This window comes from Acomys russatus, chromosome 31 (genome assembly GCF_903995435.1).
Source record: "Acomys russatus chromosome 31, mAcoRus1.1, whole genome shotgun sequence".
NCBI classification, from domain to species: domain Eukaryota; kingdom Metazoa; phylum Chordata; class Mammalia; order Rodentia; family Muridae; genus Acomys; species Acomys russatus.
This window is the reverse complement of record NC_067167.1, coordinates 7,003,663-7,029,614: the sequence shown is the minus strand read 5'-3', so window position 1 is coordinate 7,029,614 and position 25,952 is coordinate 7,003,663. Positions and strand designations below refer to the sequence as shown.

The 25,952-nt window shown below is 46.1% G+C and overlaps 1 protein-coding gene across 1 annotated transcript in view; it reads right to left on the bottom strand.

Moving 5' to 3' along the window:
• Syn3 (synapsin III) overlaps positions 1–25,721 on the bottom strand; it is a 66,716-nt gene extending 40,995 nt beyond the window's left edge. Inside the window, exon 1 of the mRNA XM_051173001.1 lies at positions 25,661–25,721. Coding sequence (XP_051028958.1) covers positions 25,661–25,669 — 9 coding nt within the window. The 5' untranslated portion in view covers positions 25,670–25,721. The remainder of the gene's footprint in view (positions 1–25,660) is intronic.
• Positions 25,722–25,952: the final 231 nt, after the last annotated feature.

The following is a 25,952-nucleotide window of genomic DNA, read 5'->3' as shown; positions in this document are numbered from 1 at the left end:
ACTAGTCTACAAGTGCAATAGTAATTCATTTAGCCTTCATAAGAATCCTATGAGGGTAGTACTATTATTCCCATTTTTGTGTGTTAAAAGCCGTGGTCCAGCAAGAGTATGTTACTGGCTGTGGGACTCAGAGCTGGCACATAGAAGCGCTGACCTTCCAACCCAAGTCTGTCTGACTCTAAGCCCCAGTTATTCATTGAACAAATATTTATGGAGCCCCAATTACAAGCCAGGCATTATTGTAGGAAGTGGGGGTGCATTCATGGGGCTGGATGGGAGCATCATCGACAAATAAATACATGGTAGTTAGGTGGAGATGAGCGTGGAGGGAAAAATACAATTGGGTTGAGATGAGTGAGGGATTCTCAGGGGTCAGAACAGGGCTGTTTCCTGTATAGCTGTTTGAAGTCCCCCCCTAATAAGGAGACATTGAACAAACACCTAAAGGAAATAGAAAGGTGAGCTCCATGCCTCTCTGGTGGATCATGGCAGAAAGCACAGTGCTGAGGCCTGAAGCTGGAGGTTTTGGGTAGACTTGCAAGACAGCATAGACACTGGGATGGAAACAGTGGAGGGGATTCAAGGAAGAACGGCAAGAGGGCCATCAGTTAGGTGAGAGGAGGTCATGGTCGGTCTCAGAGCCCTTACACGGATTTAAGGTTTTTCTTGAAATGACAGGATCAACCATAGCCATGGATGTTTTGGGTCAGGAACTGACATGATCTTTATTATGGTAAAAAGGATGACTTTGGTGTGAGAAGGCTAAATCAAGTGCTGAAGAGTAGGGAGATGGGTCAGAAAGCTAGCTAAATGACACAGGGAGAGATGCCGTGGGCTTGAGCAAGGAAGGCAGGTTCTAGAACTATTGTGAAGGAAATACAAGAGGGATTTGTTGATGGGCAAAAGACGTGGTACAAGAAAAAGGTCAGGTATAAAGGATGATGCCAGGTTTGAGTGGGAGCAGCAGGAAGGACAGATCTCTTCTTCCTCCCTCAGCCCTGCTCCCATGAGACAGGCTGTGGGAAGGGAAGGTTAGGGGGAGAAGCTGAAGGTAAAACAGGGAAGAGTGGTCCACTCTCTTCTTCTCTTTCCTTTTAATATTTGTCTTTCCCATGGGGACCATGCACTATGCTTTTCTTCCTCATCTCAGGCTTGTACAGCGGAAACTGACCTGCAGGCTGGCCTTGGCTTGGTAGAACACCGTAATTATGGTGAGATGGAAAGTTGAAGATAAAGAGATAATGCCGTCTTGGCATATTTAGGTTCCTCTATAAATGTAGCTATATACTTTTAACCTTTGCATCTACCTTAACATTCTCCCAACTACTAGATAACCCCTTATCTGACCTCTAATTCACTTACCCTAGACTTTCCTGTAGATACTGGATGGGATCTGATCTCCCTGACATTTAGAGGAAATTACTACTCGCTATCGCCTACAGACTTAACACCTCGGCCAACAAATAGGCTGTTGAGTGTATCGACTTACGATCTTTACTCTGAGGCTACATTTCACATAACTCCTTCCAATGGGAACACGTCATCTGGGGTATATCTTGAATTCCACATTCCTGGGTCATTCGCATTCATATTTTCTTTGAATGACATGTTTTCCTTTTTCCTTTAAGGCAGAAAATTTTGGCACCCAACATGGGACCCAAAGAATAGCCGCATACACAAACGGGGTTTCTGTGATTGATGCCGGAAGCTCATTGTGTCTCCTGACGATGATGCCCTTTCGTGGATGCTGGTGGTTGTTTTCTGTGCCCCGTACTTCCCTTTATTTGATTGCTGGTCCTCTAGTTTCTAGACGTGGCTGTTGTTATCTGCCTATCCTTTTGTTTCAAAGAATTTATCAGACTCTTTGCTGACATTGCTGGTTTTCTCTTGCCATCCTCTATTACCTGAATTTCCTTTCTCCCCCCCCCCCCGATGTTGTTTATCACAACACTCTCCATTTTAGCACAGAAATTCCATGTTCATAAAGACACTGATGGTAAGATGTTTTTGCTTCCTGCATACCCAGAGAGTATGAAAAGGCATGATTAGGTGGGAAATTACTTCTTTCTGGGGCAGTGTTTATATTGTCTTCCCTAGAAGTTTGGTAGAATTCAGCAGTGGAACTTGGGGTGCAAGCTGGTATATTCACCGTGAAAGTCATTAAGTGTGTACATACAAACACAAACAAATAAATGAATGCCATAACTTTAAAAAAATATTATGTTCTTTTTAATTTTTCCTGGCCGCAATATTCTCTAGGGTTGGGATGAAAATGTCCTGGAGACAGCACTGTAAGCATTTCATTCAAACTCATCAAGGTGAGGACAACGTGAAGGAGTCCTTCCTTCCACGTGTGAGTTCCAGGGGCTGAATTCGGGTCTTCAGGCTTGGTGGCAGGTGCTTTCACTAGCTGAGTTATCTCGCTAGCCTAAGTAGTTTCCCTTAAATACTTTTTTTTTTTTTTTTTTTTTTTACAATCTGAGCTCTCGTGGCCCTATTAGCTAGCAAAGAGAAATGTCCCATTTCTGTTGATAACACAACATTTCCCTCCACCTATTAACTCAGTATTTCCTTCCGAAAGACTATGCACTATGGGTAATATCCTGGACTTGGCACAACTTCCCTGACCCTAACTGGAGCCTGCTTCCTAGCCTTTCCCACTCACTGGCCCTCTGTGGCCGCTGGCCTTGCAGGCTCTGTGAAGAACTCCTCAGGCTGGCTTGTTCCTTCCTCAAAGCTAGCCTTGTTCAGTCTCCCCTGGAGTCTGAGAATTTGACCCTCCAAGCCAGGAATTATCTTGGGCAGATTTGGAGAGGCATCATCCACCCCTGAAATAACCCCACTAGGATGGACCAGGTTCTCTGCTAGCACTCGCCTGTCTGGTCTCTCATGGGAGTGCCTGGCGCTTGAACAGCTCTGCTCCCTTCCAAGCCTCATTAAAGCTGTTTCATACTCCTTCCTGTCCTGCCTGATGGATGGGAGGATAAAGGCGACTCGGAGCCTCTTAGGCTGACTTCAGCTTGTTTGTAATAAAAATACAAATAAGCGAGGGTGGCAGATGTTGGCCTGAGTTTCATTTAGGACTTTTTACTGCCTCGGGCCACATCTCTAGGTGGCTGCCCAGGGCCTTCCATCTGGGGCATCTACTTTGGCTTTTCTGGGAAGGCCAGAGGACCCAAGAACATAAGACCACAAACACTTACAGTCAGAGGGCCCCTCCATGCTCTGGGCTCTTAAAAGTTAATAAAATCATAAAGGTTTAGGTGGTAAAAGCAAATCAAGAACGGGGGCGGGGGTGGCTCAGTGGACTAAGGCTATTGCCTAGACTTTGCAAAGACCTGGCTTGATTCCAAGAATTAAAAAGAAAAGGGGAACCAAGTGTGGCCTCCCAAAGCAGCTCACTTGGCTTTGGGCTGCTATGCGTGCAATGAGGGAGTGGGCTCCTCCGCCCTCTGTGGACTTGGCTACCTCTGTCCACCTGAGAGGTACTGCACGCCTTAGGATCAGCTAAGGAACCATGTGCGGTGCTCAGGGCAGGGCTTAGTACATAGCACATAGCATACAGCCAATAAACCCAGGGAGGGAAGGAGAGTCACGCCAGCTGGAGGTACCCAAGAGGGCAGTGGATGGAGCCCCACGCTGAATATAAGCCATTTACACAACTTTTGAGAAACCTGGATAGAAATATAACCACCCAACTCTCCCAAATGAGCCAGTTTCTATTGGCATGAAGCCTTGCAAGAAAAACAAGGCAAAACAAAGCACAAAAACCATAGCCTGAATTAACCAGATGCCAAACACCAGCAACCACTCTAATGCTTTGTCTCCGTGCTCCTATCTTATAGTTTAAGACAAACGTCTGCCCATGTATGTATGCATGTGCATGTTTGTGTGTACGCATGCATACTCACGTGTGTGTATATTTATACACGTGCATGTTTGTGTTATGTATGTGTCATAGGTGTCATCTTCAGTAATGCTGTCCTTCTATTTGAAACAAGTTTCCTCATTTACCTGGTACCCATCAATCAGACCCAAGACTTCACAAAAACATTATGTTATCAGCCTTTTTTTCTTGGCTGTGACAAAATTGCTGACAGAAGTAGCTGAAAGAGGGACGGTACCGGTCCGCGATTTCAAAGAGTCACAGTCTAACATGGTGGTGAAGGCATGGAGGTGGACGTGGGTTGGTCTGTGGTGAAGGCTTCTTTCTGTTCACATGACATGTGCTGGGAACAGGTGCTGTAGAACTAAAGGAAAGTACAACTTTCAAAGGCATGCCAGTCAAGTGCCACCTGCTAAGGGCCGCACAAGCTTCCACAGAGCCCTACCGCTAAAGCCTGAAAATTCCAAATAGGGGCCTGTGGGGGAACATTCCATAGCAGCGCCAATGCCATTCATCATAAGGCATGTAAGCCCCATGATGCAGTCACCTTTCAAATGCTTTCACCTCCCAATACCATCGCCTTAACGTATGAAACATTTAGGGATCACAATATGAGCGCCTAGACCATCAACAGACAGCAAGGTAGGCACATATCAGGCTGCCAGGCTGGCAAAGGACACGGCGGCAGGAGAGCGGTGTTCTGCTGGGCACTGCTCGCATGCTTAGTGAGCTCCCGAAACTCATCAGCCGGGCCAGCTTGGTGGAACTGCATTTAGTGCATAGCTATGACTTTCCAAATTACGCCTTCTTCCCATGCCACTGGTAAGAAAAATCAGATGAGATTTCATGTGGAGCACGGTGAAAGCTCCAAGCTCTGGGTGAAGCCTGTTCAGATTCTGATCTCAGCTTTCCTATTTAAATACTGTAACCTGGACCGAGGATCTCTCCCTCTCTCCTTCCTCCCTCCCTCCCTCGATTCTTCCCTCCCTCCCTCTCTCCCCCACTTCATCATCCAAGCTAGTGGTTATTACACATGTGAAAGCTTCAGAAAACATGGGTTCTCCAAGACCAGAAGGCCCTGATGTGAACATTGGCCTGGGTATCAGGTCAGTATATGCTGTGCACTGTGGAACTCTGGGAAATCTCTTCACTTATCTACATCTCACTTTTCTCGTTTGTAAATGGAGTTTACCATTATAAACATGCCCCCTGCAGTACTAAAGATACAGTAAAATCCAATATGTCCACAAAACAGTGAGTGTCAGCTGTCTGTCACACCTCAATAATAAAGGCTCTCTAGAGGTTGTTTATTTGTTAGTTTGTTTGTTTATTTATTGTAAAGTCCAACACACACTAAAAGCAATAGCATCTAAGCCACTTTCTGCATTATCTTTTATTGGCATGGGCCTCTCTCTCTCCTGGTCTTCTGTTTGAAAGCGGGTGGTACTAAGGATGTGCTGGGTACGGCAATAGCCAGAGCTATCTCACCTTGAAGCTTCTATGGTCAACTGAGTGCAGTAGTTAAACCCTTCTCACATGCTTCCTTGCCTTTTAGGGAGTTAGTGAAAATATGCTGACTTGCATAATAAAAATGGGAGGGTTTGTCAACAGCCAAAGACTGACAGTGGCATGGGAGTCCCTCCTTACCCAGCTGACTCCCCTGAAAACTATGGGGCTATAAAAGGCCATGTAAACATTTTTGAAAAACAATACTCTCTCTCTCTCTCTCTCTCTCTCTCTCTCTCTCTCTCTCTCTCTCTCTCTCTCTCTCTCTCTCTCTCTCTCTCTCTCTCTCTCTCCCTCTGTGTGTGTGTGTGTGTGTGTGTGTGTGTGTGTGTGTGTGTGTATGTATTGGGATGTGACTCACTGCACAAAGTTAAAATGGTTGAGATTGTTGCATTGAGGTTTGGAGAAATTGGAGGTCTATGGTCAACTGAGCATGCTGGTTGAGCCCTCCCTACACATTTACAGGCCTTTTAGGGGGTTAGTGACACTGTTATGGACTTGCTTAAAAACATTTCTCCTGCCTCTCTGATTAAAGAGCCTAGTTTGAGTTTAGAGTGGAGTGTACAAGTTTCTCTTCCAGGTGGAGAGGGAAGGACTGCAGCAGGTGTGGGGAGGAGGCCTGTGAGAGAGAGGACAGGGTCACTGTCGCATCTGTAACCGTGGGTGTGCCGCCTGCAATGGCGACTCAGAGGAGAGCCCTGGTGTGTGAACTTTGAAGGCATCGGGTCACCCTCTCACTTTTGGCAGATGAGGCAATGGACACACAGGCCAGACTGGGTGAAAGACAGACAGTGTTACATGTAAACCAAGAATAAGATAGGCCCCAGGTGTATTTGGGACCTGGTTGCCAGCTTTCTTCTGCCAGTGGCCCTTAGTGCGTGATGCTGAAGGCCGCAGGGTGATGCGGATGGACACAGACCCACATGTAATGGTCTAATAGTCTGACATGCATGCCCATATGCATTGGGAAATTGGATCCAGCTTGGAAAACTCATAATCTGTTCCAAGTGATGCATACGTACAGATTGAGCTGTGTGGGAGGCTGAGAAAGCAGGGTGGCTTGAGCCCATGCATTTGAGATCAGTCTAGACAACACTGTGAGATCAAAATGAAAATCAAAAAACCTTTCAGTGCCTATGGTGGTGATATCAATAGTGTTTATCAATAGTATTTTAGTAATGCTGAGGTTGGGACCCAGAGATTCACCCATGATTCATAGGAGCTCTGTCACTATTGTTGGGTGTAGTAGCACATGCCTTTGAGGCCAGATGTCAGGACCCAGAAGCCAGTGGATCTCTGTGGGTTCAAGGTCAGCCTAGTCTACATAGGAAGGTCCAGGCTAGCCAAGGCTACATAGTGAAGCTCTGTTCTGACACTTAACTACATATCTAGCCCTAAGATGTCAATGAGATGTAGCTTCCCCCAATGAACACATAGCTTGTGGAGCATAAAATCTCACAGCTACACTCATTGCTAGGGTGCATGATGCTGCGGTGCAGGTGAGGGAGAGCCTTTTGGCTCCTCCTAGAATCCGCGATATTTTAGATTTGACAAGGGGCAAACTTACTCAGTCTCCAGAAAATTTCATTCATGGTAGGCCTGTTCTTGCTAGAGCTGCCTAACCCATGACACAACCAGCCTGAAGTGTGAATGGCTTATAGAATATACATGAGTTACCAGTGGCTGCCAGCTCAACCTGGGCCTTTGACAACGATACCCACATAGGTCTTCAAGGCTGATCTCAAAATCACAATCAAATCAGGGATGAGGAGATTGTTCAGTGATTAAACATTTACCACAAAATTTTGGATCCCTAGAAATCATATAAAGCTCGGTGGTATGTGCACCTGTAATCCCAGTGTTTTTAATGGGATTTTATGGGAGGTGGAGACAGGAGAATCCCTGGATGCTCACAGGCCAGCTGGCTAGCCTGGCAAACACAGCAGCGAAGAGACAGACCCTGCCTCAAACAAGGTGGAACGTGAGGGCTGGTGCCTGAGGCTGTCTTCTGGTTTCCACATGTGTGTTTCACATACATGCACCTACACACCTAAGCATGCACACACACACGCATACATGCCATACACATACATACAGAGATTTTAAAAAAACGTTAAACCATGAGACTAGGGTGGGTTCTATGCTAGGACTAAAATAAAACGAACGAACACTTCAGCTTCACTGAGAACACCAACGCAAGCGGTCGGTGATAAGCTACTCCGACCCAGTGAGTTCCTTCTAGCGTCAGAATCTTCGTGAAGGCAGCTACTCTGTGTTCATCACTGTTTTTCAGTGCCTAGACTCCATCTTAAGCTAAGTAGATGCTTTACTAGTCCTGTGGCTTGGCTCCTGGGCAAATGCCTGCCCCACATTTCAAGTGTTGGACATTTACTTCCCCAGAGCTGCAGATTACGGATGTGGCCTTTGGGTTCTACCCTCATAAGTGGACTGTAGGCATAAGGGTATTATGTAATTCAAAGGCTGATTTCTGCACCCCCATATCTGGTTGCAATCCTTGCTTCAAGAATCTCCTGTCTCAATGTTGTGTAAATACTGCTCCCCGATTGTCCCCTGATATGCCAATAAAGTAGTTTACAGCCAATTGCTGAGCAAGGGAAAGAATAGGGCTGGACTTCCTGCCAGCCAGGGGAGGAGGAGTTGGAGGAGGAAGTAAGAGGATTCAGGCATAGGAAGAGATCAGGAGAGGAGCTGCAGCAGGGAAAGCTACAAAGTGCAATTATTTTTGCGATATACACTGAGAGGAAGCTAAATTAGCCTACAGGGCTAAGAATAGAGTAATAACTGCTCAATTACTGTGTTGTAAACCTTATAAACAAAAATATGAGTCTCAATTGTTTGTTGGCTGGGTTAAAAGAGAAACTGAAAAACAAACACAGTTTTATAAAAAATAACTTTAACAGTGGATGAGCCCATTTATGGGTGAATGGGTCACCAAGGGAGATGCTTGGTTATAAAAGTGAGTTTTCTTTGGTGGCTCTGTGTGGGTTTCTTCTATCCTGGCTTTTTTAGGACAGTCACGTGGGGTGGTAGGACAGGTGACAGACAGGTGGAAAGGCCTTATTGGCTTTTTCTATAGCTTTCAATTGTAAGATAGGAGGCAGTGGGGACTGAGGCTGAAAGAAGCTAAGGGGTTCAACCATTTTCTCTCCCCATTCCCACAGTCCGACTTTTAGACTCATTCTTCCTATCTCAGCCTTCTGGGCACTGAGATTTCTGCCATATACCTACATACTCACCCTCCAGTATTCTCTTCATGGATTTATATGGCTATCATAAATTAAAAATCATTGAATCAAAGCACAACAAATAGGATACGACTTGTACCTATGTTGTTGTGACTATAGGTATAACAAGTCTCTATACCACAGTAGGCCCCCAGATGGGGCCTCTGTGATCATCCTAGCCTAGTATTCCGTTCCTCTGTAGCAGTGCTCAGCCTTATCCCCGAGCTCACCAAGAAAGCAGCCGTCTGGCTCTCTGTGGACTCAGTGAATGAATTCAGTTTCCCCAGCACTCATGGTCAGAGCCTTCTTAGCTCCTGTCCCAGCTGTAGGGTGGCTTATATTCTGCATTGATCTTTATATTGTTGGCATGGTTCTCCCCTACCACCTGACCTTTCTCATCTCTGATGCTCAGCTCACTCCAGCACAGGCTCCCGACTCGAGGCCATGGTCATGCTACTTCCTCTCTGCCATGCCAGGAAGAACATGCTCACCGCAGCACTCTGCTTCATAGCCTTTTGTCCCATGTGACACATCGCAGGTGGACTTGTCTATTCTTTTGTCACCTGCCTTCCCTAAGAATGGCAGCATACTGCTGGAGTCTCTGCTGCAACTCTGGTGTCTACAGTAGTGCCTTGCATGTCGAAAGCAATGTATAAATATTCCTTGACTAAATTAGTATGCTATGATTTGTAGTGAACCGGTATTTTCACACTGTGGGCTTGAAGTGAGGCATGTGGTCAACTGAATGGGCCGTGAGCAACATTTTAAAAACACAGAAGAACAGAAAATATGAGGTACATAGTGAGGGCAGCTGGGGGTCTGACATACTTACCTCAGTATCTTGTAATCAGGTGGCAAGGAAAGATATGTTAGTTGTTGAGGTCTGTGCTACTAAATTTCGAAAATGTATTAAGCCAGGGATTACTAAATCTTATAGATTCCAATAGTAAATATACTAGACTTTTAGGGCCATGAAAACTACTCAAGTATGATAACAAGCTCTCTACAGTATGTTTATCAATAGGTAGGGCCAGGTTACAATAAAACTTTATTAACAGAACCCAGTGTATGTGAAAATAGCATTTGGGTTCAGTAGCCGTTTGCTGAGCCTTGCAGTAGCCTTGCATTTGTGTCTTATTAGTGTTTGGATCCAAAATACCTCCCACAGGCTCATGTTTTGGAATGCTCAGTCCCCATCTTATGGTGACATTTGAAGGCAGTGGATCCCAAAGGAGGTGCGGTCTGATTGTCAGAAAAAGGCCTTTTAGAATGGGCCCATGAAGATTGTAGTTGCTTCTGGTTTTTGACCCCCTTCCTCAGCTGTCATGTGAGGACTATCTGTCACAGGTTCCCACAGCTTACAAACCCACCCTGCCTTGATGCGCTGAGACCTTCTAACGCCAGGGGCCTCCCTCACAAACCTTCCTTTCCTTAAGTTACTTCTGTCAGAAATTTTCTCACAGTTGCAAGAAAAGTGACAAAATGTATCTGCCAAAATAGTCACTAAACATTCACAGAGGCCTCAGCTTAAAGGAGCTGGGCATCACATCTATCAATAGTCGCTGGATAGGTTCAAGAGCCACACCTTAGCCGTTTGGGTTACTGTAAAAAAATATCTTTGGCTGTGCAATTGATGCGTAACAGAAACCCATGACTCACACAGTTCTGTGACTGGAACATCCAAGATAAAGATGAGGAGACCCAGTGTCCGATCAGGGCTTTACAGAGAAGGCGTTTTTTTCCTGTGCCTACATGCTGCGGAAGGGGGCGGGGCACTTCCCCTGCCTCTTTGGTGACTCTATTCATGAGGGTGGTACCCTCAGGATCTAATCCCTTCCGCAAGGCACTGCCTCTCCAGCATCACTTTGAGGTATGCATAAAGGCCCAACTTAGACATTTTGGAAGTATGCCGGCATTCAGGCCATCACAAGGCATTGGGCTCAAATCCTCAAAAGCCTTTGCCCCTACTCCAAGCCTTGTGAAGTTCAGGGGGCAGAGTTCAAAGTATGTTCACACCCTTGCTGCCTGGGGAGGCGGAGGACCATAATGGGAAGTTTAACTGATCACATTGGGCTCTTTTCCTCTTTTCCCTTTCATAAATCAAGTCTCCTTGTGGTGGTGATGATCGCTCGGGTCACCAATTCTTCGGGTCACTTTTTTTTTTCTGCCTATAGCTCAGTGTAAGATTGAATGGAAGGGAAGGGAGGCACAGGACAAGTGTCAGCCCCGAGGGCAACACCTCCTCCTCCCAGCTCCTGCTCCTTGTCCAGGGTGAAGGGTGAACTGCCCTGGGCCATGGCCTAGGCACGGAGAGAGCTGAAGACAGGGGTGCATCTTATATACGCCTGGCTGGCCATTTGGCAGGTGAGAAAGAGGGTCAGACTTAGAATTCAGTATGGTCGTGGACAGAGCTCTGCTAACTTAGACCTGAGTGATAAGACTGGCCTGTTTTGATGCAGGGGCATAAGGACTCAGGGAACTGGTTGAAGCAAAGTACAGTGTTTGATACCAGCTTGGGAGGGATATGCATATCACAGCTCTGCCACGAAACCAGAGATGGCGTCTACATTTTTAAATCCCTAAAATAAATGGAGGCAAACAGTATTTCATGATATATGAAACTGACACAAAGTAAACCTTTCCTTGTGTATGTGTAGGGGGAATACACATGCACACGCTATGTGTATGGGGGTAGGCAGTTATGCAAGCATATGCTGTGTGTGCATATAGGTATTAGATCACAAACTTGGTTGTCTTTCGTCAGGTGCAGCCCCCCCCCCCCCCTTTCAGATAGAGTCTCTCACTTTGACCTGGGGCTTTTTTTTTTTTAAAGATTTATTTGTTTATTATTATGTATACAGTGCTCTGCCTGCATGTACACCTGCAGGCCAGAAGAGGGCATCAGATCACATTACAGATGGCTGAGAGCCACCATGTGGTTGCTGGGAATTGAACTCAGGACCTCTGGAAGAGCAGTCAGTGCTCTTAACCACTGAGCCATCTCTCCAGCCCGACCTGGGGCTTATTAGTTTGGCTAGTCTAGCTGGCCAGCGAGCCACAGGGATCTGTGCCCACCTCCCCTTCCCCCGCACTGGGATTACAAGTGTGTTTGCTACCCTGCTTGTTGTTCTACACAGTTCTGGGAATCACACTGAGGCCCTCATGCGTATGCGCCAAGCACTATATGGTCTGCACTATCCCCTGTGCCTGAAATTAAAATGTCAGTGTCTGCACATGACGTTCTATAAGGAGACAGTTATAAACATTCACCTATGCATCGTCTGTGGCTGCTTAGTTCTACAGGGACAAGGCAAAGTACCTACAATAGAGAACATATGGCCACTTGGAGAGTAAGATGTAAGTTGCTGACCTTTGACCTAGATTACGGACTAGAAGCATTGACATCACCTGTGGACTCGTTAGAAATACTGAAGTCCAGGCAACATCTCCCAACCCCCACCTTAACCATACCCCCTGGTGATCACAAGACAGTTTTGGAAGCAGCTTGCCTCTACAGGAGGCAAGTCAGCATTTTCCTAAAAGTGGATTGCCTGTGGGAAAGCCCCTCATCCAGTTGGGGAGGGGGTTCCTCATTCACAAGCGAAGAAACAAAAGACCCCAAAGTTAAGTGCTTGCCCAAGAATGAGAACTGGCATTTCACCTCTCAGATCCATTGCACAACCAGAAGTGTTGGCCATTAGGCTCTGCAGCCCTCAGCAAAGTGAAGGCTGCCTGTTTACAATATGAGACTCATGTCTATAATATGAAACTGGAGATATCAAGATAGCAGCCCAGGGCTGGAGAGATGGCTAAGAGGTTAAGAGCACTGGCTGCTCTTCCAGAGGTCATGAGTTCAATTCCCAGCAACCACATGGTGGCTCACAACCATCTATAATGAGATCTGGTACTCTCTTCTGGCCTGCAGGTGTACATGCAGGCAGAATATTGTATACGTAATAAATAAATAAATCTTGAAAAAAAAAAAGATGGCGGCCCAAAGATTTAAAGACACTGGACTTCCTGATCTCCCACAGTCTCAAGTGGCTGGAGCTGAGTTGTAGCCATGCTATCTGCTGGTATGGCCTTTGCCTCTAAGTTACTGATGCACCTGCTTGGGTTCCTGATTCACTGTGGAATTCCTGGTCCCTTGGGCCATCTCAGATAGCATCCCCTGGTCTAAAACCTTAGCCATGCAGAGCAGCATTTGTTGGACACCTTGTTAGGACATGATGCTGGTGGAACAGAGGTGTGGCAGGCCTGCATTCTGCATTTTTAAAAGGCTCCCAGTGTTGCTGCTGCTGGTCCTTCTACAAGGCACCCGTAATTGACAGGGCTGTGGAGGAGCTTGGGCCTGTCTGACTCCAGAGTCAGACCTACTTGAGCTGTCACCGAGCACATCCCAATAGACCCCAACTCTGCTGTCCCTTGTCTCATAAGTGTTTGGGAACCCCAGAACCTACCCTTCAGCTTCCAGTGGACTCTCCATATATGCCGCCATGTTGAAGTACCATGATGTGGAAAAGAACTGGGTAGCATTTGTCATCTCAGTCCTGAGCTTCCCTTGCACTTCAGGCCTCATCCTGGAAGGGGTGTTGGTGGGATAATTCTTAGGGCTGAGGCTAGAAGTCAGGGCAACAGACACAGGCTCGGCCACTGCTACCTCAATTGTCCAGAAGCTGAGTGCCATCTGATAGTGAGAATGTGCTTCTCCCAATCCCAAACATGCATGTGTGCGCGTGCACACACACACACACACACACACACACACACACACACACACACACACACAAACACACACACACAAATCCCCACATTATATCTTTCTGTCCTTCCTGGACAAACAAACTACCAGCTTCCCCACACACCAGCAATTTCCAAGAAGCCAGAGATATGACTAGTTTCCCCTCCAGGAAGCTTGCTGAGCAGCTGTCAGTGCTGAGCCGCCAAGAAGGCAGGTGGTTGTCTGAGGACATCGCTTCTCCTGTTGGCTGACGGTAAGGCTGGACTCTTCTTGAGCATTTGTCTAGGGAAGAGCTCCACAGACACCAGGCTGTGTTCTATATGGGCTGGTAGAGCTTTCTGGAAGCTGATCTACTTGAACGTGGTCACCAGAACACAGGAAACAATGTGGACATGTCATGTGCAGCCTTGTGAGACTAATGTCTTCTTGGTCTCATTTTATCTCACCTATAAAATAGGTTTGGTAGCAATATCTGCCTTAAGGGTCTGTTCACTTGTATTCTTTCTATTTTGTTCTACTCTGTTCTATTTTATTCTATTCTATTCCATTTTATCTGCCTCTCCCTTTGTAGCATGCACATGCATTTACATGTGTGAGGAACGCAGAAGTCAGCCTTGGGTGTTGTACTTTAAGAGTCTTCTGCCTTGGCGCTGGAGAGATGGCTCAGAGGTTAAGAGCACTGACTGCTCTTCCAAAGGTCCTGAGTTCAGTTCCCAGCAACCACATGGTGGCTCACAACCATCTGTAATGTGATCTGATGCCTTCTTCTGGCCTGCAGGTGTACATGTCGATAGAGCACTGTACACATAATAATAAATAAATAAACATAAAAAAGAGTCTTCTGCCTTGTCTTCTGAGATGGAGGACCTCTCATTAGCCTGGGACCAACAGATTCATCTAGACTGGCAGGCCAGTGAGCCTTAGGGATCTGCCTGTCTTCTGTCTCCCTGGCACTGGGGTGACAAGTGCATGCTACCACACCTGGGCTTAAAAACAAAACAAAAGCATAGATTCTTGGCCCTCACATTTGTAAGGCCAGCATTCTGCCAATCGAGCTACCTCTGCAGCCTGTGTTCTATAATTTCTCTATTATCTATGACTCTCTGTGGTGAGGAGAATGGGAGCCAGCTGGCGATCGTGCTGAACAACTCTTTCTCAGGCCACGAGAGAAAGGCTTCTCCTGGCTTTTGTCACACACAGTGTCAGGATGGACGGGCAGACACTGCCAGGGAAACAGAAGAGAAACAGGGACATCTTGGCTGTTCCAGGAAGGTTTTGTTTCTTTTTGGACACGATGCATTCCCTGGAGGGTCTGTCTGTGTGTGTGTGTCAACATTTATAAGAACTGGTTACTTATATTTAATCCTCCCAGAGGAGGCTGGTGACAGGCCTCTGTCCCTGTGACAAATAGAGCCTGAAGGTGGTAGAGCACACACCCTTTGAAACGTAGGCTTGACAGTCATCAGTCCCTTCTACATTCTCTTGAGATGAGTCTTGTTGATCTTGTGTGTGAGGCCCGGTGTGAGGCCAGTGGAACAGAAAACAAGGGCCAGTCTTCTGTGAAAGGTCAATGCTCATCTCAAAGGTACCACATGCTCCCTAGTGGGGCTCTGCGAAATCCCTTTATACATCTACGCTCTGCTGAAGCTGGCTCTTCGCCTTATCTTGGGAAGACATGGTTCCACCAGGGTGTCCCTTATGCTCTGTGACATCACAAATGAATTAATCTATCTAAGGAAATTGTTATGATCATGTTGTGTCAAAGTATTTCCATATTGGGTAAAACAGCGGTCTTTCAGGATATACCCTGCTGGAGAGACTCCACTGTGGTTAGAGACTCCATGTCCTAGCTGGGATTAAGTTCTTTCTTTTAAGTTCCCCCATTCAACACATAGTCTTGCAACATGTCCCATGCATATTGTATATTTATTTACTTTTGATATATGGTCTCATTGGTCAGCTCAGGCTAGCCTTGAACTCATGACCTTAGCCTCCTGAGTACTGGGATTATAGGTGTCATCACGCCTAGCTTTATCTTTCCTTATATAGGAGATGGTCTCCACAATTTTTTGAAGGGCAGGGACTGGGTCCTATTAATTCACTCACTCCCAGTATAGACTAGGCACTTGTATATGGGTGTACCACAGGAGTACATGTGGGTGGGCCAATGACTGTGCCCACTGGGTCCTGAGTGATCTTTGTGAAACACCAAGGTTATTGATAGCTCCTTACTAGGCAGCAAGAAGAGGAAGCCGTAAGACCCGTTGACCTTGATTCTGACCCTCTTGTGTATGTGTCTGTGTACATCTAGGTGTGCGCCCATGTAGAAGCCAGATGCCAATGTCAGATGTCTCCCTCTACCACGTTCCTTATTTTTCAGACAGGATCTCTCACTGAACCTGGAGTGCATTGTTTTGGCTAGATTGGCCTGGCCTGTGAGCCCCTGGGATCCACCTGTCTGCGTTCCCACGTGGACGGCTGCCATCACACCCGGCTTTTGCTAAGGATCTGAACTCAGGTCTCCACGCTAACCCAGCAAGCACTTTACCCACCATGCAATCTTCCCAGTGGCCTGCCTCTGGCCTGCTGCTAACCTGTGGCCTTGGGAAGATGACCGCTTGGGACCTGTGCAAAACAGGGTGTGGATCTAACTCTGAGGGAGGCCTGGAGGCTCGGGGGGGGGGGGGGGGAGGCGGTGCACTCTGGCACATAGCTACAACTGTGGACGTGCTCTCTCCTTCCTCCTTTGCTCACAACCAAAATCTGCCCTGGGCTATCTCAGCGAGGCCGAAGTCCTGGGAAGTTAAGACATTATCTCAAGTTCCCTGTGATGGCAGACAACAGAGGCAATGGGCCCACAACTCGAGAATACTGGAGCCATGATCCTCCACGGCCTTCCTACCCACTCTATAGTCACATGCCATTTTCTGCTTCTGGTGCTGTTGGCCTTTATTAAGTCTTCATGTGCCAGATAAGGAAAACCTAGGCCTGTGCACATACAGGAAAACTGCCATTTATGTTTAAATGACAGGCCACCAGGAGCAGTGCCATCTCCAAAAATGGAGAAGCTGGCAGGACAATCCAGGTTTCTTGAACCAGGGCCAAAGCTCTTTCCAGTGAACCATGGGCGATGCGAAGATGCTTCAAGTGGAAGACAAGATGCCGTAAGTGAAGACCGTGGCCCTGAATCCTTGCTAGAAAATTCAAGCTCCCGATCTGGACAAATCTGTCTCCAATGACACATAACAGGTTGATAGAGCCCTAGAATGCCTGTTCCCTCTGGCTCTGACTGTTTAGAAGGGTAGTATTTTAGTATCCAAAGGCAGAAATAAAAGCCAAGAGTCTATAGGCTTTGCATGTGTTCATGTGTGAAATACATATGGACACAGATATGCAATGGATTACCCTGTTCATGGAAGCAGGGTCCTCATCGATCTTCTGCGTGACGCATCACTCACCCCATACCGGCTTCTTCTGACCACAAAACACAGATGATTCTCCTTTCTGGCAGGCTCCCAGTGGCAGAACAATCTTTTTGATTTCTTAACTGCTCCCCTGGGCCCTATTCCTCCACTCCACTTAGTTACTTCTCCTCCCCCTCCAGCATGGAGGTCTAGGGCCACCTCCTCCCACTTCAAGAGCAGACAGCGCTGGGAAAGCTTGCTACGGGAGGGAGGGAGCCTAAGTGATCTGGGTCCAGGTTGCTTGGAGCTGATGCCTGCAGTGAACTGGGGCAAGTGGGAGTGTGTGAGATGCTGCTGCGGCCGCTGGAGGCACCGCACCTGGGGCAGACAGCTGGTCCTCTGTGGACCGGACAGGACTACTGTATGGTGCCTTAAACCTGTCACTCACTGCGTGGGACTCCTTTCAAAGGGCAGCGATGTGTATGCCGTGGGAAGAGTTAGGACGTCTAGTTCTCTGTAACTTGTTATCATCTAAGTGGTCATATACCCTTGACTCCTCCAAGCTCAGCCAGACTGCCTTGGGATGGACCCCAACTCCAGCAGTTCCTGCCCATGCCTCAACTTCCCCATCTGTAAAATGGAGGTCTCAAACAATAGTACTTGCCTTACAAAACTGTAATAAATGAATCCAAAAATCTATCTATCTATCTATCATCTATCTATCCGTCTGTCTGTCTGTCCGTCTGTCTGTCTGTCTGTCGTCTAATCTATCATATATCATTTAGACGAGTTCCTGGACAGAATAAAATCAACGTGACATTAGGTTTTTTAAAAATACCATTATTGTGATTGTGATAGTCTCTCCTTACTCATGTTTCTCCCACCCCCACGACTATTTGAAACATGAAAATGTCAAATGGAAAATTTCAGGAATAAATAATTCCTACATTCTTGCCACATGCCATGCCAGATAGAATGATGGAACCGTGTCCCAGCTTCCTCCCAGTTGCCCCTGGTGTGAACTATTCCCACACCATATATGCTGCCTTCCCATGAGGCATTCAGTAGTTCTCAGTTCTCAGAACCACCATCTAGGTCAGCGTTTCTCGACCTGTGAGTTGTGACCCCTTGAGACCATTGGAAAACATATTTAGATTATGACTCGTAACAGTAGCAAAATTACAGTTATGAAGTAACAATGAAAAGAATTTTATGGTTGGGGGCAGGGTTCAACACACCATGAGGTCCTGTGTTAATGGGGTTGAAACACTAGGGAGGTTGAGGACCACAGTCTGGGTATTGTTGTGCTTGGGGGTCAAGTGATCCTTGTTCTACTTTATCATGGCTCAGAAATATGCAAGAGTTATCAAGTTGCATGCACAAAAAGGAAGCTGTAAACATAGGGTGGGCACTTTTTGTAGTCTCAGGCCTCCCCTAGGGTCGGGGTGGGACAGATCATTCCTGGCTAAAGAAGACTCCTGCGTCACTATAGTTAGGATTGCTATCACAGCGACTACATTTCTGTCTCAAAAGTCTCAAGGAGGCCAACTAGCTCAACTATGCTTCTTGGTTTGGGGGATATTTGATTGCTGTGTGGCCTGGGCAAGGCCCTGCTCCTCTCTGAGCCTCAGGTTCATATCTTTTTAGTGAAGTGCTAAGACTCAAGCTCAGACAGGGAGAATCTGTGAAAGTAAGCAGGAGGCGATTCCCAGGGTTGGGTTAGCTTGTGCCGAAAGCTGTTTCCTTTCTTTTAAGAGTTTACCCAAAACGTAATTAAATCCTCCCTCCCCTTTTTATTTGTTCCGAGCAACTGCTTATTTCAGATCAGTAAGTGGTTAATCAAAATAATGGTTTATAATTGCAGTTGGGCTTTGGAGCTCTCTTGCAGTAAATATCTACCAGCTCTACCTGCCACCACCCTAAGCACAAACTGTTGTATTTATTCTGTTGTCATTACAGCCCCAGGTGAGACTTTATTGTCTCTATGTTAGAAATGTGGAAATTTAAGTGCACATAACAAGTGCACAGGGAATTCAGGGTCAGGTTAGAGACCTGGTGAAATATTCTACCATATTTGAGACTTAGACTTGATCCCTTGGTTGTTTGTTTTTATGAAACTGGGTATCACTATGTTCCCTGGGTTAACCTCTGACTCCTAGGCTCAAGCCATCCCTTTGCCTCAGCCTCTCTCGGAAGATGCCTTGAACCTGGCCTCTAATTCTACACTGATGCAATAGTTAATTTTCTCAACACTGTGGCAAAACGTCTGATGTAATCTATGTCAGCAAGGAAGGGTTCGTTCTGAAGCTTGACAAAGCTGCTCACTGTGCATCCGCAGTCAGGAAGCAGAGAGAGAAGTGGATGATGCTGCTCAGCTGGCTGCCTCCTTTGTATTCAGTCTGAGACCCCATCCCAAGGCATGGTGCCACTCACTTTCAGGGGGAGTCTCCCTGCTCTAGGTAAACCTTTCTGGAAACATTCTCATAGTTACATCCAGAGATGTATTTTCCTTGGTGATTCTAAATCCCTCATTTGAAGCTGATAATGAAGAGGAACCCATCATGAATGGTGATATATGGTGCCATTCCTTTCAGTTGACTAAAACATCAATGAAGCAAAATAGGGCTCTACCTGAGTTTTCTTTTTCTTTGTTTTGCTTTTGCTTTTGTTTTTGAGAAAATGTCCCACTACATAGCCCTGCTAGGTATAAAGTAGGCTAAACTGTGTTGCTCAGTTTATCCTCAAACTTATAGCAATCCTCCTGCCTCAGCATCCCTGGGATGGGGATTATAGGCTTAAGCCCTCAAATTTGGGACAATGGTGTCTTCATGGGGAAGTTACCTGTAAGAAACAGTAAACAATTTGCACCTATAGATTTGTCTCAATTTTCAACATCTGAGGTTAAGACACCAACCATGCTTTAAAGACACCACCTGAAGAGGGTGGACGCTCTCCAGTGTTCTTAGTGCTGCAAAGCTGCTCCTTCAACAAGCCTGACCTTCGCTGCCTTGCCTGCTAGATGAATGTAGAATCCATCAGGTCTAAACTTCCTTGTCTGTGCTTCATGCCTTTGAGCAAGCTACTTAGAGCATCTCTGGTCCTCCAGGATCTTTGTTAGTCGTTTTTCACGCACCATTACACCAGCTTTTTTTTTTTTTTTCCTCGAACTCCTAGAATTGAGGTGCAATCGAGAAATGACCACATGCTTCTAGCTGTGGACTTTTCCTTTGCTCTGCATATCACACATCTGTGGCTATATCCTCAGAGATGGTTACTGTTCAAAAGCTTGTTTGATTTTGAAATATAACACAAATACAGAAAAGGACAGACAGCACAAAGGGCGATTCTCTGAGTAGATACAAAGCAAACATCTCTGTAGCCATCATTCCAAGTGAAGAAGAATGTGACCAACATCTGCCTCAGCTCTGTGAGCCCTTCTCCTCTGACTTGTTTGCGGTGCAGTTCTGGAGATGAACCTGGGGAGTCGTTCATGCCAGGGAAGTAGGCAAGTACTGAGCTCCAGATCTGCCCTTTTCAGGATTCCTAAAATTTTTATCACCTAAAAAAAAAAAAAAAATCCCTGTTGACCTATAGTTTCCTCAGGGCTTTCAACTTCACGTGAGTTAAATCAAAATCAGCATCCCTTGGTATGTGACTTAATTCTTTCAATGGTGTGTTTGTGAGAATCACTCACGCTGTACATGTGGTTTAGTTTGCTTGTATTGCTAAAACATCATGCTTGAATGAATACACTGTGATTTGGTCTACCGTTAACAGACAGACTCCTCTGTCTTCGGCTTAGTAGTCAGTAGGTTCGGTGTCCTTGCCAACACTTAGTGTTATTAATATTTTCATTTATAGCTACTCTGGTGGTTATTAATTTCATTTTCCCAACGAGTAATGCAGCTGAGACCATTTCCATTCACGCACATTTGGCATTCGCTGGGGTGAGCTTTTGGCAACGTGACACACATTTGACTCATACTGAGCTTGCAGCCAAGTGAAAACTGACAGCTGATGCTGTTTAGTTATCTCTTTCTTGTTGCCTTCAGTTGTGGGTTTGGGGGTCCCCAGAGCAGGTTCAGGCATCTCTCATTCTAGTGACAGCTAATATCCACTGGCTGCCCACTGTTCCAGTCACTGACCTGGAACTCCAAGCGCAAACTTTCTCTTAATCCTTACAACTAGTACATGAGGTTGAGAGTATCATTATCATCACTTTACAAAAGAAGGGATGATCGTGGGGGAGGCTAGGTAAGGTAACTGACCTACAGTGTCACAACACACAGGTGGTGGCACCTAGATCCAAACAAATATTCCTAGCTGTAACACACTGTTTCCAAAGAGGAAAACACTGAAAAATTGACACCGCAAACACCTGTGTCTGTGAACGCTCTTGTGCCTTGGAGAAGATGGCATAGTAGTTGCACCTTCTGTATACACCTGCTGTGTATACACCACTTATCACACACTTAGAGAATAGTGGCAAGAAAACAGACATTTTTAATACAGAGGCAATTTTTTTTTCTTATTCACTTCAGGTCTGCTCTTGGTTGGCCCCACTGATATGGAGTCCCGTTAGGCTTTTGAAACACTACAAGCTACTAGACGTTGAAGTCAACCATCCCCACTACATTGTCTGGTTTCCAGTCTTGTAATATGTTCAACAGAGGAAATAAAATCAATTTTATCCAAATGCAATGAGTTTTCCTTCCATTTGACACTGCTGGTGTTCAGGACTGTATAGAGCTTCATTTTGTGTGTGTGTGTGTGTGTGTGTGTGTGTGTGTATGTGATGTCTTGTGCATTGTCGGGTATTTATCAGCACCCTGGCTTCCTCCTGGTAGGTTCTAGAAGGACCTCCCTCTTCCCCCAACTGTAACAACTAACACTGATTTCCAACACGGCTCTGTGTCCTCTGGGAAGCCGATCCCCAGTTGCTTATTTAGCTTGACTTTTGGAAAGCTCATGGTGTCCCCTTTGTCCTAGTTTTCTTCCTATTGCTGGGATAACCAGCATGTCCAATAGGAATTAGGGGAGGAATAGGTTTTTTGCCTTACATGTCCCAATCACAGTCCATCATGAGGTAAGTCAAAGCAGAAACTCAAACAAGGCAGGAAGCTGGAGGCAGACGCCATGGAGGAATGTTGTATATTGGCTTTCTCCCCATGGCTTCTCAGTTTACTTTCCTTATACCACCCAGGGCCATCTGCCTGGGGTGGCACTGTCTACATGGACCATTAATCAAGAACATGCCCCCATGGACTTGTCTACAGGCAATCTGATGGAGCAAATCACAAACTCTTCCTGGTTTGTGTCAGCTTGACAAAAGAACAAACAAACAAAACAAAAAACTCTTAAGCACACCCACATGTCCACCCTGCTTGTCTAAGCACCCCAAACCACAGTGTTCTGCTATATTTTAATTCCTTTGCCTCATGGTACCTACTGTTCCTCGTTTTAATGCAAGGGGCTTTGTCCATCTCTTGTTTTGTTCCTCGTTTATTGGGTTTCCTTAACGTTCCAGGCACAATGGATCTAGTGTGGCTTTCTCATGCTTTCTTGGCAGCTTGATTTTGCTCTTCTCCTTGGCACGCTCTTATCACTACCATGGATCACTATCTACTTGACTTTCTAAACTAAGTGTCATCTCATTCAGATGACTTCCCCATGTGGTTTGAGAGGTGAATGGCTTGTGAGGGCTGTGACTTTATGGAATGGATTAATCCATCTATTGGATTGTTATGGTCATGCTGTGCCCCGCTCAAACTATTTCCAGATTGGGTAAAACAGCGGTCTTTCAGGATATGTCCTGCTTGAGATGTTCCACTGTGATAAGAGACACCATGTCCTAGGTAGGATTAAGTTCTTTCCTTTACATTGCACATTCTTCACATAGTCTTCCATCAGGCCCCATGTATAAAGATTATATATTTATTTACTTTTGAGATAAGGTCTCATCGGCCAGCTCAGGCTAGCCTTGAACTCATGACTCTATTGCCTAAGCCTCCTGAGTACTGGGATTATAGGTGCCATCACACCTGGCTTTATCTTTCCTTACATAGGAGATGGTCTCCACAATTTTTCGAGGGTGGGGACTGGACCCTATTAATTCTCTCACACCCACTGTAGGCTAGACACTTGTCTGGTGTACCACAGGGTAGGTTAAAGGCTGCACCTACTGGGTCCTGAGCAGGCTTTGCAAAACATCAAGGCCATTGATGGTGTCTTTAAGGCATGCTCTCCCTGCGAGCCTTCAACCACCCATCTTCCTTCTTAGGAGAAGGTACAAGGACTGTAAGGCATACGTGTTGCGATTTTTACTCTCTCAGCATGAACATGGGCTCATTGCTCAGTCATCCTTCAAGACTGGTCTTTGCAAGTTTTCTAATTTCAACCAAAAGGAGAGGGGGAAAAAAGCTCTTTCCTCCATGTCAGCATTCTTGAAAACTTGTGTTTATTTTGGTCTGTGTCACCCTCTCATTCGGGGGATTGACCTCTTGACTTTTGGGACGTCCCTCTTGCCTATGAATTGTATCCATCTCTGTAGGCACTTTCTCATTTCCTCTTGGGGATTATTTTAAGTTTTAAGGATATAACTAAGTCCTTAGGAGGCCCCCTAACTTTACCAGAGCTGTCTGAGATGGTGACAGCGGACAGGTAGAAAGGAGCAACCAGAGAAACAGGGTCAAGTGACAAGAACTTGGTGACCATTTGGACATGGAGGAGGCAGAGGTAGCTCTTATATCTCTGAGTTGTTTGTGCATTTTAGCTATGCCGGAAATGGAAGAGAACTCAGGGCCTGAGATACGCTAGCCCCGAGCTACCCTTGCCCTTTGATTACAGTTTCTGTGGCAGAGATGGAAGTCACAGGACAGGAAGTAGATGAAGGGGAAGTGGGGAGATAATGGACCTTGTTTGGGATGTTTCCATGGAGACAAGGCTGCAAAATACAGGAGGTAATTGGAGATAGGAATTTGATTGCATATATAGGAACTATGACTCAGGAGGCTGTTGACATGAGGACGGCAGCTGAAACTGAGGGAGTTAGTGAGAGACAGCAGTGTGCTTATGGAGCGGCCATGGTCAGGGATGACACAGGAGAATTTGTCCTTGAAAGAGACTGAAGGTAAATTAATATAATAATGAAACTGAAGAAGAGAGCCAGGAGAAGAACTTGAATCAGAGGCCACTAGAGGAAAAGGCTGAGGATAGAAATGTTTGCTTAGAAAGCCTAAGTGATGAAGAGACATCAGTTCAGGATGGAAGAATGCTCACGAATTAGCATGAAGGCCATTGGGAACTATGGGGAAGGCACTTTCAGCCTAGAGGAGGAAGAGGAGAAGGAGGAGGAGGAAGCTACAGCCAGATTGTAGAGGTGGTGAAGAGAGTGAGAACAAAGGAACAGGCTTTTTGAGGCCTATTATCATTTTTGTTCAAAGGAGGTATTATGGTTTGGATATTAAACGTCCTTCCCAAACCCAAGCGCTGAAGGTTTGGTCCCCATTGTAGCAATTTAGAAGCTTAGAAGCAGAAGCTTAGAAGCTTGTGTGTGTGTGTGTGTGTGTGTGTGTGTGTGTGTGTGTGTGTGTGTGTGTGTGTGAGACTGGATCAGGAGGGCTCAGATCTCATCAATGGATTCATAGCTTAATGGGTTTCCAGGGGTGGGAGTGCCTTTGTTACACATTCCATCAATTGCTTCTTTCTTTCACTCCTTCTCAGTTGCCATGACATGAACAGTTTTGACTCACCACACCTCGGCCATGATGAACTGTTCCAGCACAGGCGCCCAAACAGGGCAAAGCAACCATGAATCAAAAATTCCCAAACAGCCAAAAAACAGACAGACAGATAACCTTTCTAGAAGCCAATTTTCTTATGCATTTTGTCACAGAGAAAGGAGGCTGAGTCATGCAGAAAGACTCATGTTAGAGGCTGTTATTAGAGGCTATTATCATCTAACTGGTGAGGAAGCCTAAAAGGCTAGTTTAGAACTTGCCCCACCCTGGCCTGCCTCACCCTGACCCTTTGACCTTCTCTTTACATAACCAGAACAGGAAGAGCACAGGCAGGAAGAGATCTTGGGGCAGGAGAATTGTAGGCTCAATTTTCTTTTCTTTTTTTTTTTTTTTTTTTTTTTTTTTTTTCCTTTCTTAAAAAAGATTTATTTATTTATTATTTATATACTCGTCTACATGTACATCTTCAGGCCAGCAGAGGGCATCAGGTTATATTATAGATGGTTATAAGCCATCATGTGGTTGCTGGGAATTGAGCTCAGAATCTCTGGAAGAGAAGCCAGTGCTCTTAACCTCTGAGCCATCTCTCCAGCCCTGGGTTCAGTTTTCTTAACAATTATATTTTATTATGAACTTATTAACTGAGAATACCTCACTTATGACCCAACTAACCTAAACAATAGGAAAAGAAGATTAAAGAATGCAATAACGAAACCGTAAGGATATCAGTTCCGAGGAACAAGTCTCCTGGCGTAATCAGCAGGATTTCTTCTGCTGGAACCTGGAGCAATCAGAACCCAGAACCTCAGCCGGAGCCCCCAAGCTCCGAAGCCTCCCCATTTGAGCAATTCTCTCTAGGAGCATTTCGAAGTAGAGTGCTGAACAGCCAAAACTATCCCAAGTCTCCAAAGGCCCACCTCCTGTTTTTGGCTCACATTTATACCCCCTCTCAGAATTTGTTCAAGAATGCAAAGCAAGCTCAGGGGAATATGAGTTGGGAGCAGAGGGAAGAAGGATTGTGGAGTCCTTCTGACACTCTCTCCTGAGGGACTTTGCCAAGTGGAGAGGGGCAGCAGATAATCTGGGCAAGCTGTGGTTGTACCCACTATGTGCTATGTGCGTTCAAGCTCTTCTCCTACCTTTCCCATGCCGGCGTGGGCATGTCCCAGCTTGATCACCACAGGGAAGTGCGGAGCTGTGAGCTGAAAGACACAAGAGGAAATCAGTTACTGGTCATCTCAGAGCATGGCCGCAGAGAGGCCGTGGGCAGCTGTCTGTTCTGTATGTTTCACTCATAGCATGCTGTCAGGGAATCCCCACAGAATGCTCTGCTGCTGGCCACCCTGCTGTCGCTCCAATATCCCTTTGCACATCTGCGCTCCCAGGACCAGCATGCCTAGGGGCACCCGACAGTCCACAGAGACAGAAGTG